This window comes from Anopheles nili, chromosome 2 (assembly GCF_943737925.1).
Source record: "Anopheles nili chromosome 2, idAnoNiliSN_F5_01, whole genome shotgun sequence".
Classification (NCBI taxonomy): Eukaryota; Metazoa; Arthropoda; class Insecta; order Diptera; family Culicidae; genus Anopheles; species Anopheles nili.
The window spans coordinates 69440237-69458310 of NC_071291.1; the positions used below are offsets into that span (position 1 = coordinate 69440237).

At 40.1% G+C, this 18074-nt stretch overlaps 1 protein-coding gene across 1 annotated transcript; it reads left to right on the forward strand.

Annotated features, from left to right (window-relative positions):
- Positions 1-15184: 15184 nt before the first annotated feature.
- LOC128721791 (allatotropins-like) lies at positions 15185-16851 on the forward strand. The gene is made up of 2 exons (XM_053815583.1): positions 15185-15543; positions 15613-16851. The coding sequence occupies exons 1-2, from the start codon at positions 15185-15187 to the stop codon at positions 15773-15775; spliced, it is 522 nt and encodes a 173-aa protein (XP_053671558.1). The 3' UTR covers positions 15776-16851.
- The last annotated feature ends 1223 nt before the right edge of the window (positions 16852-18074 follow it).

The window sequence follows — 18074 nt, forward strand, 5'->3', positions numbered from 1 at the left end:
ATTCCACTCGCGCGTTGTTTTCGATGGAGGCGCATGGTGTTTTTGATGGAGGCGCATGGTACCTTTCCGGCATCTCCATCCAATGCAAATGAACATCGCACTTAATGAATTCGCAAGTCGGGGAAAATGAAGGAGTTCATCTGGGCAGCAGCATTCATTGGTCGGTTGGTTCTTGAGCGTCATAGCAGTAGCATAGACTAGCAACAACCCACAAGTTTCTATCGCTAGCGTAACGTCGCGTAACGCCTCGCATACACACACTCATGCTCACACTCACCCAAGGCGCACTTACGCTCGCTTGGGCCAGCTTTGCGCGAATAAAAGGATGTGATCTTCACGAACCGGTAAGCACTCGGTTGCGACAGGTCTAAGGTTACGGACAGACGGTAGCTTTGAAGTGAAGCGATATTGTTTTTTCGGTTAGTGTCATCTGTGCGGTTCGTTCCACCAAAAGCCATTTCTTGAAGTGAGTGTCATGTATCTCGGTAAAAAAAAGAATGTGAAAAGTGAAATTGCATCGACATTAAATCTTTCAGCCAAGGGCAGGTGGTGATAGTATTTGGATTGTTTGGTTCCAAGCTTACACGCATTTCGAACTTCCTAGTACCAACTGGTGCCCTATCAAGAAGATCATAATTTTGTGAACTAATTACCGTTGCTGAGTGTTCTTCCGTACCCAAATGCCGTGGTGTAACGTAAATCGTTATGAAATACCGTTACTACCTTTGACTTCGCCTACCAAAACTTTTCCGCCCGTTGGCTGTTTCAGGCGTGTGGGAGGCAGCCTCGGTACTGTACTGTATAGCATGTCGTTCTCCGTGTACCTTTGATTGTCCGATGCAGACAACGCCTACCGGTAGCACCATTTCCGCTCGCTTCCACGTGCGAATGTTGTATTTTTTTAAAAAGGAGCCCTCGACGGCACTGGCTGCCAACGACGGCCCTTTTCAAATACTAAATTCCTCACATGGCACACATGAAAGAAGAAGCTAAAAAACAGTCTCGCGCTCAATGCTGGATTTATACCGGTGCATTCTTCCACCGCCGTGATCAGAAACAATCGTAATGCCTTTTTCCTGATGCGATGGCATTGTAGAGAGACATTCCATTTTTTCCCAGAGCATCACTTAAGCGTACATAACACACAGGAAGCTAGGACAAACAATTTTTCTCCTCTAGACTAACCAGACGAAGCGCAAGATCAACCCTAGTGATGGCAATTTGCATGCATTGCTCTGTCTCCCGTGGAACGGAAGCCAAGCAGCCATTTTGATAGTTTCCGTTGCGCAACACGTAACACGTTAGCGTATGATAATGAAGTGTTTTAAACGATGCGTTGGGTTGGCGCATCGTAGGCGTCGTTGCAAGATGATAGAGTGTTTTGTCGTAGGTAGGACCTTGGAAGAACAAACGAATTGCCCTTCTTTATTGTTGTTGTGCAAGCAAGCCCACCCATCCGTTAACGGTTAAAGGTCAGCTTAGAAGAGGTTTGCACAATTTATGACACATACTCATGAATAAAATTCTCATTTCGATCCCATCGTCGGGAAGCTTACAATAGGTTGTTGAGAATCGGTGCTTAAAAAATCAAAGCTTGCTTTGATGTAGCTATTGCTGTGATTTAAAAATTACTTTTCAGCTCAAGTTTTGTGTTTTTATAGATTTTTACAGCATAACAAAGTATTGCATCAAATAGCTACGTTTGCAGAAAAATATAGTGCTCGTGTAAAACAGCGGCATAAATTCGCAAAATAAACATACGTTGAAGTGTATTGCCTACTAAAGGACGAACTCTTTCATCAAAGTCAAGCAATAACGTGTGTGCATTGACAACGTGCGTCCAAAAGCGACCATCTGCAGTCGACGTACGACTGATACTCATTCGACGTACTTCCATTAGCGGTATCTCGTAGGCGTGATCGTTCAACCTTCAAACCGAAATGGAGGTAAGTGGTGGACGAATTTGAGTTTTGTCTGAATTGCAGGTACCATCCATCCATGAATCCTTGTGATTTATTACAAGTTCTTAGTTGGTCGACGACTAAGCAAAAAAAACAGTTGCCCCAGATCACACAGTTCCCATCCGCCAAATCTAGCAGTGTTAGTGGACCTCAAACACAAATTTTCTATCAGTACAGGTGCAACCATCTGCAGAGAAAACCATCAATTTAGATTGAAATTTTGATAGAACTATTGATGCATTGTGATGAGGACACCACAGAACACGCATTCTTGAACTATGAGTACGTCATCGTCCGTGTATTTTATTATGTTACGTTGGTGTTTTCAACAAGAAAATTGTTTTCCACCTATTTTTCTATTTTAATAGCAAAATGTTTTTGTATTTAATGTTTGTTATTGACTATTGAATGTAAGCTTTTTAGGAGGCATGAGTTCAAAACAAATATTTAAACTACCATACCTCATACCTCAATCATACTTCAACGAATATTTAAACCTCAAACGAATGCCTCAAATATTTCTACGAAATCACTGCAAATAAGTGATTTTAGTGACATTAACGTTTCCATGGCGTTTGTTGCTGTGTCGATTAACTTTTCAGTTTCGTAAATTTAGCATACAGTCGAGAAGTTTCACAAATTGTCCAAATTCATTTTGACTCACATTATAAGGCTGTAGAAAAATCAATTGAACTTCCGTCGGAATAATGTCGTCTCTTTAACTAAAGCTGACCGAAAAATAATCGATGATATAAAAATTGTAATATTTGCATCTTTTTGTATCATTGAAACATTATATTTGATAAGGTGGCAAATAATAAAATTTTAAAATTCTTAAATTTTAAATTATCTTTTTTCAAAATAGAAAAGGCTAACTGCGCCCAAAAATCTGTATTGCTAAGCTTTTGTGATTGGGAGAAACGAATAAAAATACGCATGACAAAGTAAACAGAAAAATGTAAATGTACCGCCAAAAGAAAGACCCGTCCTCGAGATAAAGGAGCCACGTATTAATAGAGTCAATAAAATGTAATAATCAAGAAAGGAACTTTGGAAAATGGATGTAAATTTGACCGTCCCGTTTGAGAGGGAAAAACAGGTCCTTCTATCTTTGCTAGCAAAACCCAACGGGAATCAGGAAGGCAAAATAAAATAAACGTCCACATTTGTTTTTCTTTCAACTTGCAAGTATTTCCTGCCTTGGGTGGGAGGATAACCATTCGTCTAGTACCCGGTTGGTAAAAGTTAAACCGCCCTAGACAAGGTGCATCCCAAGGAATGCAGGATGAGAAATGAACCATCGTCAGGAAAAGAGTAAACTTTTACGCGCGGTGTTTGATTTCAGTTTGTGCGATTTTGAAAGACATCGCAACCGCAACAATTTATGCTGATGAATTAATGCACGTCATACAATACTGAGTCACAGTTGCAGTTTGAAAATAAATTAAAATCATTAAAACAAAAGCAAACAAGTGAACGTATACACTGAGTGCATAAACCTAAACACAGCACATCTCAAACGCATTTCAAACAATGCACACGGTACAATGAAAGTGCAACGAAAGGAGATTTTAATCCGTTGAAATTAGTATTATCTGTTGACATACCGCTTTTCTGAGAGTTTATTGCAGATAGAACAGTTAAGCTCAAGGAAAACCGAATCCTTTTTTTTTATTCGAATTTATATCTAGTATCGTTGTTTCATGTGGTTCGTGCGAATCTATTTGTATTTAGACGCAATCTCTCCACGCAAGCCTCAAGAGAATAGTTTTTTGACTAGGCAAGAGAACAGTCTTATAAAATACTGTATATTGTAAGCTTTTCTCTCCCTCACAAAAAAAAAACCTTAAAAGGTCAATTAAGTCTATTTTGTGGGAGGATTACTTTTAAGCTTAATTCGGAAATCCTGATACAATGAAGCCAAACTGTATGTTTTGGAGCTTGACACGCGAGATGGTTGAAGTATTTGGGTTTAATAAATAATAGTTTTAGAATACAATAACACTTTTTAAATATAATATATTTTCTCATGAATATTTAAATTTATAGTTTAATAATAATTGTATAGAGTTTTATTATTTAATTTGTTTTCGACAAATATAGTAAAAAAAATCTTCTTGAAATGATACTTTTTTCCAGTAATTTAAATACAATTCATGTTCTCTGTGTTGTATACTTGTGCTCAGATCATCTTTATTGTATTTATTGCAAATAATTTGGATGAATATTTCACACAAAATTTTAAATAATAGATATATGAAACATGACCGTAGCACTTACATAAAATGGAACGGTTTGACACCGTACCACCGTATTCAATTTGTCTATGCGAAAACAGGGACCTTACCTACTTTTTCACTGCCGTCGGCGTTAGCAAGAATCACTACTACTTACTACGGTAAATATACGTTTCAACGAAAGCAACCGAATCGGAAAAACAGCGTAGGTGGAGCAACCTACCCAAGCGTACAGCCAAGGTTGCGGTATAATGGTTACAATTTTGCTAAATACTTGGCCTTTTACTGCCCCATGACTCCTCCTCACTGGTGGCCACTGTGTTGGGAAGGGAATTTGAAACACCAAATGGTTTGTCGCCTTGTTTGGATGAGAAACAAACGGACGACCGAATGGAGAGATTTATTATAGGAGGTTACTACTAGAGCAATGGGTATTTTTTGCTTGGTAGCTTGTTTTGTTTCACTTTTTTGTTTTCTGAGAAATTTACAGCAGACTGATCAGCTGACTAGAAATAACCATTAGCACGAAATTAGGATGAGCTTTAAATTAATTAACTCTTCGGACTAACGTGAAGAGGTACGGGTTAGGTACTACCACGGCTCACAGTATGTAAATTAAACTAAGGAGCACAAGCCATCCAACCATGCCCCAACGGGCAACAATGCCCTTCATGTAGTTACACGAAATTTCAACCGCTAATCTCGGAGGGAAATTTCGTACATTCCGTTCCGGGCCGTAGCACAGTGATCGGTTAGCAATTGACGGGGAAGTTTGTTGCATACGCTTATACCCACAAAATTAAATCATCACATTACGTGGGAAGGTGAGTCCTTAAATAACAACGCTTTACCGGTGGCCGTTTATTTGCACCTAATTTATCAATTTGGTTTCACCTTTGGCTTCTCAATTGCTTTGGCTCGGTTCCACGAACTTCCTAATTTTACTCGCGTTCTGCGGTTGCGGTCAGTTTTGGAGGGGCAAGCTACTGAGGAAGGAAAACGTTTTGCGTAAGTTGTTCTACGCTAAAATCTGCTCCTGGTTTGTTTTACAACCCAAACCCGAACTGGGGCCCAAGTTTGCATAATTAGAACCCGCGTAAGTAAGTGCATTTAATCATGAGATTGACGCTGCTTTACGATAAAAAAGGTCTGATTTGGGAGGAGTTATGAACGATAACGGTTTTAATTGTATTAGCACCTTTGCAATTATGTGGTTACATCCTTTCTGATGGATTGTAAAGTGGCATAAAAGTACCTTCGGATAGAGTTAATTTAAGCCAATGATTCTATTATATTTTGCGTTTGATAAAACTCTGATTGCAAAGGACTTGAATTAATCACCACCATGAAACAATTTCGTTTTCATCACAATCTATTCCTAGTTTGGCGAAATAAGGGTTGGTATTGAAAGAACAATGGTGCAAAAATACCCCACTTTTTTAAACCATGTAATGATATTTTAGATCATATAATATATTTATAATTTTGAAACAAATGATTTGTATTTTTCTCTTAATTGTGCAAAACTTTTTAATTATGTCGACAATGTTTAATTTGTTGAATTTCATCTATGAACAAATCACTTTGTTTTATAAAACATGTTTCTTTTTTCTGAAGTAGTTTCTGAATGAAATTGTACTTCTCCAGTTCGACATGTTACTTCTAAATTTTAAATAATTGCATGGGTACATCAATTCTTCCTAGACACCTTATTTTATTTCGCAACTATACGCAACAGCAATGTAAAATGAGGCATTGCCGTTGGCCCTAGATTGCCGCGTTTACTGAGAATCTCAATTACACTGCACGGCTGCATGTGGAATCAGTTCTGGGAAACATCACCATCGTTACATTGCGAGCCAAAAATGGTACAACGTGTTTAACGAAGCCGATGCGAACACCTGTCAACTATCGCTAAAACCCGAACAGAAGCCGAAGCCTCACCTGTTGCCATCACTTTTGGTCGGAAAACCCACCGTGACATCAATCACGTGGGCGTTGCGGCTTTGTAAAGGCGTCGGTGGCTCGATTAGCTACGCATCGTTCCGCTAAAAGCGCACAGAAGTCTACGAGAAAAAAAAATGATCGGAAAAAGCACAATCGAAGCTCTGAAAGCCGAAGCATGGATGTCAATGATCAATTGTCTGGATATAAATAAGATTGGTTCCTATTTCGGAACAATTTAAGCTAGGGAAGAGAAATGATGCGGGTGTGTAATATCGTCTTTTGTTGTAAAATTAAACGCCCACCGAAATGAAAAGAAAGAAATCGGTTAGATGCAAAAGGACTTGATTAAATTTATAGAAATTTTATGTAGTTCTAATTTATCATTTCGATCACATTCACAACTGAAACCATCTGAATTTCGGATCAATTTTCATTGTTTGTTCACAACTCAACAATAAGCCGACATAGCTATGCATGTTAAGAGTGATTCATGTTTTCTTTTTTATAATCGATATGCCTTCACACCAACGTCAAAGTGAACCATAACACTTACAACACCGCCTACTATGTCTCCAGACATGAAGTTTGACGTAATAAGAAAAAAAAACATGATCTCCATCCAGAGCAAGAACCAAGAAAAGGCAAAAGTTGACAGGAATTTAATTTTTAATAAACACCCGAACCGGCATGATCGATCACACCGATGGTAGACCGGAAACCGGAAGGGAACGGTTGATACAAATGCTTGAAAAAATATTGTTTCTTCCACTCGGGAACCCTAGTCGTGGTGGAAAATTTCGGTACTGAACCCATCCATACGCAGTTGGATGCGAAGTAAACGCTTCCTAGGCCTAGGCATGCGATGAGAATGTCACCGAAGACAAATAAAGCACAGGGGAAATAAAAATATTGATTATGTTATACGATGCGCCTTGCTCGATTGGATGCTGCTGGTGTGCCAAGCATTTGCCGGACCAAATATAGCAAGCGTACAAGCCAAGGAACAATCATCATCAGGATCGTGCGCAACATAATAATCCTCCCGAAAAGCCAATAAACTCTCACCTCGGATCAAAAATGGCTTTTACACCATACCGAGAACGCAAGTGGCTGCTATTTCGTTTACCGTTGGTTTCAAAACTACGTTCATCAAAGCTCGTGTTGGCTTTTGGAAGTGGATCAAGTGTATGTATATAATCTAACCCGAAAAGCCCAAATTTCGCTTAAAAGAAACAACTTCTTTCAGTGAGCCGGAGAACGCTCTTCTTCGGGGAGTGTAATATACTCAAACGATACTGTCAGTGCTGCTCGAGCCATTTATGGTAGTAAATCAATTTCACCCTCAAAGGTAGCTCAATTAGAGCCATGAAGCCGTGTTTCTATTATCTTGTTCCACTCCAATATCTCACGGCTATCTACGGTGCTTACAACCATCGACCCAACTGGCCATTATGAGTGGGTTTTATTTTTCCTCATTGCACTTTCGTCCGGCTGCCTTGCACCATGACGTGCGTGACTTCATAACCGAAGCTGCACGTTTACATGTGTCCTTGTCAGGGTGCGTGCGATCCTGCTCGCCAAAGGATTATCGTCAGGATATTACTATTCCATACTTCATATGGGGATGTGCTTTGCAACGTTTAATTACCCTCTGGCGGATGGTCCATCTCAACAAACACGAGCTAAACTGGAGTGTCTACACCAAAACGTTCATAAATCATCGTTAGCATACGTGTGGGTTCAACCTTCGCGCCCTTGCCATGTCTAATAGCTCCCTATTCTTGTGAACCGATGGTTTCTCTAATCGTTCGTTGGGTCATCTAAAATCGGATTGTCGGCACAATCAACCAGCAGCTTGCCTGCAAATAGAGCTTGCATCACGACCGTAGCCATATCATGACCGGATCAAGACCGAACGGTAGACGAAAAACAACTTCTTACACATGAAGGAAAACAAATGTTTTCACCCTAAGCTGGTTCGCTTGGATGTGCTCACCGATACGGACAAACCGACTACTTGGCAAGCGGCTCATGGAGGGGTTCAGACTTTAGATGGAATGTTTTTCGACTCAGAGAAGGGGTGCACCAAATAATCATACCTTCCGCTATAAATCCCTTCTTGGTGGTGATGGAAATAGGGGTGGTTTATTTCGGGCGGAGCTTTAGGATTCAGCAGAAATACATGACGATTGAATAAAACCAGAAGGGAGTTGATAATTTGATTCGTTCGGTTTTGTGGGCATCTGCTAAGCGCTTTACATTTGCAGCACAATGAATATGTGTTTTGTTGTTGCAAGAGCTCAAAGAATGTATATTTTACAGTCGTGCGTCCATAAGTCAGCTAAATGGTGTTAAATTTGCTATTGATGTATTTAACAAAGCTTCACTCTGCAAATGCAAACTCACGCGTCAAATGACAGTCTCGCTAATACGGCAACTCATGGTGATTTATAGAACATTTTGTATTGCGACTATTTCTCTTAAAGTCTTATCACTGAAAGCAAATCAAGAAAAAAAATCGTTATCCACCTTCTTCTCCTAGACAGCAGAATAAGCTCATATTTTGCTTGTGCTGCAAAACCGTTTTCCCGTAAGCAGAGCTTGAAACACGTACACAATAGACTCGTAATACATGGACAGAACATTTTCGGATTCGTTCGTAAGCTGGCAAAAATGTACGAACACAATTCGAGATGACTTTGAAGATTAGTGGATCAGAAATATTAATTTCCATCAGCAATCAATCAATCCTAACCGTGGAAAGAAATTCGTGAGTATGTCTGAACGAAGGACACCATAGCAACATTCAGTCAGAAAGCAATTCTCTTTGCTCATCAAATCAAATAAATTTTATTTTTCATTTCGATCATTAATTATACATATTGCTGCATAACGATGGATGATAACGATACTACATGTGTATCGTACTAATTTCGTGATTTATCAATAATTGCTGATTCAGCCTCAAGTTTTATCACATTTTTCTTGCGCTAAAGAGAAATGTCTCCATTTGGAAGAAAGCGTTACCATTTTGTAGCACAGCGCAGATTTATGTTCCGCTTCGTCTAGTACCTGAGCGTACCATAGATAGCTCGTTGGCTTGTTTGGTTAACTTGACCAACTCATCACTGTCTAATGCACGTCCCTGCCTGGACCGATGCACAACTTTGAGCAGTTGCCGTCGGCCGTATCCGTGCTATGTCCTTTGCCGTGAGTCATGCTGAAGAAAATGCCGTCGTACGTCGAGATCTTATACAAGTTTGCTCAACAGTTGACTGTCCACCGGAGCGGGCGTTGCCTGCAGGATACGCACCAAAACGTAGGGCGCATCGTGGCTGCTTCGTAGTGGAATGGGAACTGAGTTCCTGTTCCGAACTAAGCTTCCTTCCGGTCTAATATTTTACTTATTTAATGTTCGACACCGAGTGCGTTGTCTGCGAACAGAGAACTTGCACTATTAGGTGAAAGAGGATTGTCACACGATTGCATATGATATACATGTCAGCTTTCCCAAATTTCTTGCATTTTTTCGAAGCATTAAAATCTAAACAAGCAACGTACTGTAATTCTACAAACAATGAATAGTAACTCTTTTAACAACTCCCACTTCTATACCCACTAATTGATGTGATTATTTTAATGATGCTTATATTAAAAAGATCGATTAGATGGTGAGTTAAAACCTCAAATGTAATTAATCTCAAATGTAAGTAAGAAGACATCGTTTTACGAAAGAATATTTTGATTATTATTATTTATTTAAGGATTTTTAAGATTATTATTATTGATATAAACTTTACATTTTTTTCGATAATGTAGTATTTAATACATTTTATTACATGTTTTTTATCATTTAGGCATTTTTCTAATTCAGTTACAATGTTATCTCCACTTTTCCTATAAAGTTATTTGAATTACCTATTGTAATGGAGGCGCATGGTGTTTTGTACAGAGGCATCCCATGTATTGTATTTCATTGTACTCCAAATGGCTCATCTGCTATATGATGTCAAAATCATTCATTACAAACACATTTTTGTCATAAATAGACTTAATGAACACATGGTTTATGTGGCTACAAAACATCGGGCACAATTTAAAATTGCCATTAATCTCACGGTGGCTATTCAGCGCACCCACACATTCAAATACACAACACAATGTGAGTTTTCTGCCAAGATTATGGCTCAATCTGTATTCACATTTTCCGGTTTCCAAGAGGCATGCTCCTCCTCAAGCATCTGCTGCCCACCCCTCTGAGGTTTTCTTTCAAACCGTACTTTAATACTACGCAGCCAGAACCATAGCCACAAACTGCACAGCGACCTATTGCAACAATTAGAAGTCACTCAAGGCGATCCTTCGCTCCAAGACGGCACAAAACAGAAATGAGAATTTGGAAAAAGCGGCTAAGGAGAGATGAATAGCCCGGTAAGTAGTACATTACCAGAACGTGGGATCATTTTGTTCGCCACAGCAAGCCAACCGCGTGGCGCTCGCAATTGTACAAAAAAAGAACTGCCGTTAATATAGCAGTCACGCTATTCCCTCCAGGTAAGGTTTTGTGGAAAAGCGGCCTCACACCAAGAATGGATACATATTGAAAGTTCTGCCCTTTTTGAGACAGCATGGTAGGAGTTGGGAAAAATATGACACCGACTTACTCAAGTCGAACTAGTAAAAAAAGAAAGAGAAAATTGAGTCGAAGAATGAATTGCACTTCAGCATGCTTGGAATCGGCGTTTAATCGAAGCTCCATCTTGTCAGGAGCAGTGAGCAAAGCGATAGCATACGACTAGACATGCGTCGTATAGTAACAGCATGGATTCGCAGCTCTTTTCAATAAAAGTTTATTGGAAGTCTAGCGTCTCATGCCCTTTTCTTACCGTTAAGGAAAACTGGTTTTATTCGTTATTCCCTTTAAAGAAGTCCACTGATATCATAATGCATATTTAAAGAAAAAAATTGTCTGAAATACGTCAAAGTATTGATGGAAGCATGTTTTGTAAGCGACACGATCAAATTGAAATGTTTACATATTATTTTTAAGCAGAATTCAGTCTAAAGCAACTCCAATATTAAAGACTCTTCCAGAATTCTGTTGAAAAAAGGGATATTATGCATTGAAGATCTAGTAAATGTAAAACACAAAAAATTATACATTTTATTGTCAAATGTATGTATGATTGATAAAAATTTTACATGCGTATGACAAAAATAGACTGGATAATGGGCCAAAAGTGACAGCTCCAGTGAACGTATTTTTAGCATCAAAGTCAACATTGTACCGTCCGATCGTGAAATACCCATCATCACTTCATCACCAAGTTATGCCTTACAACACTAAACGCCTACGGGAAAGTTGGCGCGGAGAAAGCGTGCTGGCATGATTGATTGATTTTCCCGCAACGGCCGGTTAGTGAAGATGCTTGTAAGCACCGCTGAAGTACGAAGCAGCGTAAGGGTGCAATATATCCGATCGGTGTTGAGATTGCCGCCACGGAGGAAAGTTTTGGAAAACTTGTCCATCGAAACCATGACAGTTTGTTTAGATGAGCCATCCCTTCGGCCCGGTTGGTTTCGCAGTAACAGGACTGAAGTTTGTTGCTTTCCCCGAAGAGTATGTGCGAGTTCCCTTTGATCCATCGATAATGGAGTGATTAACAACACCAATCAGCACTGGGGTGGGAAGAATAGTAACCTTGCCGATAAATATTTTGAATGCACGTTTCCCAAAATGCGGAAATGAAATGGATGAACAATACGTTACTCTACCACGTACACGGAATAGGACGAGCGTATTCAATCGAAACAACGGCTGTTGGCTCTTCTTAAGGGCTCATCGACACCAGAATGCGTCACGCAATTGGGCCGGTTCCGGTCGTGATCCCTGACCGGCTGTGATGCGTAAATATTGACTCAACAAATTATGAAACTTCATCGATGTGGTCGAAGAATTCAATCGGAACAACAAATGTTTATCCAACATTAGAGCAGACGGAACAAATCCTCCCATGAGACCAGACGTCCTAGTAAAGCCGCTCGCGACATCCCATTTACTTTTATTCCGATCCGCAACGGCACCGTGCAAAATTTGGCGAAAACATATCTGCCCGTTGCAAGGCATGAAATTGCATTTTCATGAGATACGAAGAGCTAGGTAGGTGCCATGATTGAATACGTCATATTTTTCGCGAAACTCACTACTCGTGGTGTGTCCCTCGGGCGATGGCCACTGAAAGGATTTATCAGCTCGCATGTGTGCGTCCATTTTTTTCTTTTTGTCGCAATAAATTTTCCCAACATTCAGCTCCCTGGTGAGAAACCCTTTCTTGTTTCTGCCCAAAAATTCTGAAAGGGGTTTCTTCAGGAGCCAGCTGGTTCAAATTTCGTTCCAGCAATGCCTTTATAAGGTTTTTTGTCTACTCGCGCGGAAGAAATAAACGATAATTTATGACCCTCAGGACAACTGTTGCATCGAGCCCCGACGTGAAGGCAGCAGGACACGCGTTTTACATATATGCACAGTATGCTTTGGCGTAACCATAGCCAAGGACATATAGCATGGGTTTAGCTAAGAAGAAATATGATACGTCTTTATCGCGTAGAAAGAGCGCCGCTCTAATGGGAATAGAAAATCTCATAAAATTTGTAAGCCGGTACGATGAAAACCTAAAAGTGTATTTTTGAGAAACTTCAGCTGGTGAACAAAATATTGTCACTCTCGATAGATGTTCAATGTGCGAACGTATACCCAATTGATGTTTTGACTAAACGGAGGCCTCCAATCTTCTGTTTAATGGTTGCAAAATATTTAACTTTTTTGAGCAATTGACCGATTTGCTGATATTCGCAAAGAGAAAGCGATTTATTTATATGGTTGATTAAAATTACTTGAATTTTAATGTTTAGAACTTTGGTAACAATCTAATAATTTGATTTGCGAATATTTTTTAGTATAAATTAAAAAAAAGGATAGTATGTATTTATCTCTGATAATAACTTAAATAATATCACAAAAAGATGGTAAGAGAGCGAATGATAAAAGAAATTTAATAAACGATGGTTAATTTACTGTTCTGACATAGATAACACACCAAACATGTAAAGGAAAATGAGTTCATATTTAAAAGAAAGTTTACAAACATTTGCCTATCAAATTTGCGGCTCTCATCTCTTATTGAAGTACGAGTTTATATGAGGATGTGTTGAAATTGAGGTAAAAACGTACATCCTGCGCTCCGTGTCATGGGCATTGGCAAATATTGACTAACCGTGCCGACGAGCTTGCACGAAACCTCAATCAAACTCATTGAGCAGAGTTTTGACCAACGTAATTACGTTGTAAGCAGGCTACCCGTTACCGGAATTGCATCGACAGGACGCTTAAACTACTCCATCGGAACAGAATTCCGTTCGACAGCGGCTCGGTGCACAACCAAAGTCATGTTCAGACTTTCTAAAGAGCGAAGTTCCGCTTTGGTCAGCAGAAAACCGTTGTTGGGTAAACGGTGATTTTGACTTTGGGAAAATATTTTTTCCCAACCCGCTATTGCCCACACGTTGCAACTTCTCGCCACCAGTCTCTCAATGCATGTGTCTTTTACAGGAGCTAGAAAATCGGCACCATGATGATGAGGTTGGTAGGTCGGTGTTTTACAAGCACTATTCAAGCCTACACTTTTCGGTGGGCTCGTGAGGAACGGCTGTACCTACTGGAATTTATGATCGATACAATTGCTGCGATAAACACTTTCTATAAGTTTCTCTCTCGCAAAAACCAACCGGATGAAAAGTTCGCATCGAATCCCTTCAGCAGCATAGACAGATCGGTTTGATCTGCTGCTGTGAATTAATTTTAGTAAAATTAACACTATACAATAACAAGATTGTAATGGTAAGATTGTAGTGGCTTATTACTATATTTCATATAAATCAAATTGATTATAATCTAATACAATACTTTTTTTCAACATTATTTCCACAACGTATTAAATATTATCACAATAATATACAATAAGTATAAAAGTATAACTTGCAATTGGTATGTAAACCACAAAAAAAACATCAATTTATGAATTTATACAGGCAATAAATTGATATATGAATATGAATATATACTGGTAAAACTATATAAATAGCAGAATTTATACTCGTAACAGTTCCAAAAAAAAAAACATTGGAATCCAAACATTTCATTCTTCAGGTATAAGTCAGCACAAAGCAGCAACAAGTGACAATCCATCGAAAGGAGCATTAAAGGCAAATTTAAAACAATCTCCGAGCAACATGAGCAGCACTACAACGGTGACAATGATTGGGTAATGGAAAATTGATGGCTGTGGGCATTTTCTCCTGTGCCCCATGTCCCTATAAGGCGCCACCTATTACCTCATGCATGAAGGGATCCAGGGTGGCTGTGAACCGTGGCAATAAATATTTATTGATAAATTAAATTTATTGCTCCATCAGTCGCGTGTTGGTTGCGGGAAGGCGAATTCTAGAGCTCTGCTCCTGAACCGCTGAAGGCTATGTGAAAATTGAAACGTCTCTACTTACGCATCGAATCCGGTGGATGGTTTGAGTAGATACAAAAAAGAAAACCCATAACAAGCACGACGCGAGCTGCAATGAATACAGATTGATTGTTTGTGATGGCACCTTGACGGCTTGCAGCTTCAATGCTTCTTGTCGTTTTAGATAAAGACATGACATTTTTAGGAAACAATTTTCTTGACTGATTTCGTTCGATCTTCTTCCGAAACAATTGAGTCTGGTTTTTTGTTTGTATTTTTTTAACATTCCAAAATCCATTAATTTCATATAGGTGTTCATATCGAGTATACGTTGATGCGTCGATTAATAAATCACCGTTTAATAAATGAGCGTAGAAAATAAAACCGAATTTAGCTCACGCTTAAATTGAAGTATATGAAAATTAAACATTAATGTGTTTCGTTACTATCGATTAAAATTGCTTTAAGTATAGTTATATAGTTCAAATAAAGTACCGAAACATCTCCTTTCGTTCCAACTCAGATGATGAAGTTGTCCATCTACAAACTGATGCTGTTCGTCGTTCTCTCGGCGGTGATGCTCTGCTGTCAGACATCTGAGGCAGGACCTGCGCGCCAGCTGGCAAGTTTGGCGGCACGAGCCTCAAAGATTCCGCGCTCCATTCGGGCCCCGTTCCGGAACTCGGAAATGATGACAGCCAGAGGATTCGGCAAGCGCCGAGCTCCGATCGGTGTCAGCTTTGGTAGTGGGCGACCATCACACCACACCGTGTCAGTTGTCGACGGTGAACAGGCTGAATTTGGCAAATTGATGGAGGATCTCGCCGGGTTCGAGCAGAACGATCCTCAGCAACAGCAGATCGCGGGCGAGCAGGAAAACAGGTAACAGGAGACCGCACAATGTCAATGTCACAGATATCTCTATCGAAGTCTCCTCAATTCCCATTGCAGCTTCCCGTTGGAGTGGTTTGCTAACGAGATGTCGACTAACCCAACGTTGGCGAAATCGATTCTGCAACGCTTTGTCGATACCAATCGCGATGGGCTACTGGAGACGAGTGAGCTGATGCCGGGAACCGGGGCTAGTACGAACGATGTCACCGATCTGTTCTAAGCTGCTATGCGCTCACCGGATGTCATCATTCCGTCAGCATCACGACGGTGTCGTAGGCCTGCAAGACATTTTCTGGCAACAAACACTTCACATCTCTCCGTACTGTTTCTCCCACCGAAATTTGCACCCAATCGCGAATGAACCGGATGACCGGTGGAATTCAGCTAGTCTTAATCGATTTCGCTCACAAGAGCATGGGCAACCCACCACAGCACTTGTTGTATTCAACTCTTCGCGATCCTTTCCAATTTTAACCTCTAAACCAAACTTAAACACACCTAAAAGTCCTTCGCTGCAATAATGCATGGAAATAAAAATAAAAGAAAAAAAACACGTTACTCACATCTCGCTGATGTGGCATCTTTCATCACCTATCTAATATATTCCGGTCCGACAGCAACAGTGAAGAGTAGGGTTTCGGCAATAGACAGATTCGCAAACACCTAATCAGCTAGCGTTACTAGGAGTGTGATGGTTGTCTTAATTTAGCCGTAAGGGCTCTGTTTGATTGCACTTCGTATGGCAGCTTTAGCGCACATCGTGCGGCCCAAAAGCGCCTGAAAACGCAAACCAATAAAGGCTGGGTATTGGGTGTGCATTTTCCGGCGTTTGGTGGTCGATTTTCCTAACAGCCCCCGGGAAACGGCCTGTGCTGGAGTGGATTACATTTTGTACCATACTGTTTCAGAAAGGAGAGCCGTAGTTTCGAATCCATCCTGCAGAGGTAGCCCCACTCGCAGCAACCTGCTCGTTACTATCGTTACTTTCTAAAGATGTAAAGCACTTGCCTGTGTTTGTAGCATAGTAGATGTTAAGAGATGAGCGTTTATTTGGAGGCAAAGGATGGCGAGTGATTCAGGACACCGAGTGTGTACGGTTCCGTGTAGAACACGAACGGAACGGAACGAGGGGGGAAGAACATGCGAATGGATTGTGACATAATTTAAACATACATAAATATTGATATAAGCAGCACTCTAGCAACCGAGGCAAGAATCGAGTGGCACGCAAATGTCATCATTTCATCAAACAGTTGTAAAATACGCGTGAAATATATTGGTTGATCAGCAACTGCAGTTGATGTTGATGGCTTTTCTTTGTTGTTCCAAGCCGTGCTGGCGCTGGTTAAACGAAACCTACTATCGTTGCAACAGAACTGTCTAGGATGTATTTTCTAAGAATTTCTGATGTAGCTAATAAAGGACGTTATTAAACGGTAACACTATACCTGTTCAATTATCCTTGCAATAATGAATCTCGCACCCAGACAACGCTGGTATCGAATGGCAGAAATTTAAGGCTCAACAACTTCAAACGGGGCATTTTAAACTGCTCTAATTGAAAGTGAAGATGAAGCGTCACCGTTATAGTGCGTAGCTGGCGAGTAAAGCAGGGAAAGAAAACCGGTAAAAACGGACATCAATTACGCAAGAAACACGGTGGGCACTACGCCCTTTGACGAAGTATGGAAAAAACAATGTTACGCGGCTTTGTGTTAAGAATGATTCCCGTTGGTTGCCAGCGCAATGATGAATATTTTTCAGGAGGAATGTAAGACGATACTTCTCCATCTTTTGCGCATCCTAATCAACAATGGTTGAAGGCAATGATAAAGAAGGTAAGTTGTTTCCAAGTTCCGAAGAGAACAAAACAAAGGTAGCGAACAAACACAACAAAGGTAATAATGTAGACTTGATTTTTTATTTATCTGCACGATTACAATCTTTCTACGGCAGTTTTTTCGCTTTGAAACTAAAGTTCGTTAATTTGAAACAATCAATGAGGTTCTTCAATTTCAAAACATTATAAAATCAATTTTCACCGAATAATATCAAAAAAATTATTAGCAATTTATCCAAGCGTACAGCTCATTTGACAAAGCATAATAAACCAACGTAGATGAAATGAATTGACTTAAAGATTTTCCAACGAAAGTTATTCCAGTCAAATACGATAGGAAGCAATAATAAGCCATCAACCTTACATCGATTGGAGTCCCTCGCGACTTGAAACGATTCATCTTGGTGTCTCCTTTGTTATGCATGTTCAGTCACACCACAGCAGCATTTATGGATCGTTCCACCAAAGCACGCGGGGGCCATCGAGCGGAAACAGAAAGAATACGACGACACCTTGACATTGTTTTCCTCTCCAGCACATCACTTCCGGCATCACATGACTTTCTTTGTGATAAAAATCACACAGTACAACACGATATCTCTGTTCCGGTTACATCGTCCGCGGGAACGCAGTCCGTAATCTGTCCGATCGCGCTGATGGTCGAACCAAACAACATTAT

Excerpts from the sequence above, each read along its gene's own strand:
- LOC128721791 (XM_053815583.1), top strand. The coding sequence starts at position 15,185 with ATGATGAAGTTGTCCATCTACAAACTGATGCTGTTCGTCGTTCTCTCG. Across the intron at positions 15,544-15,612 it reads GCGGGCGAGCAGGAAAACAG|CTTCCCGTTGGAGTGGTTTG; the intron begins GTAACAGGAGAC and ends TTCCCATTGCAG.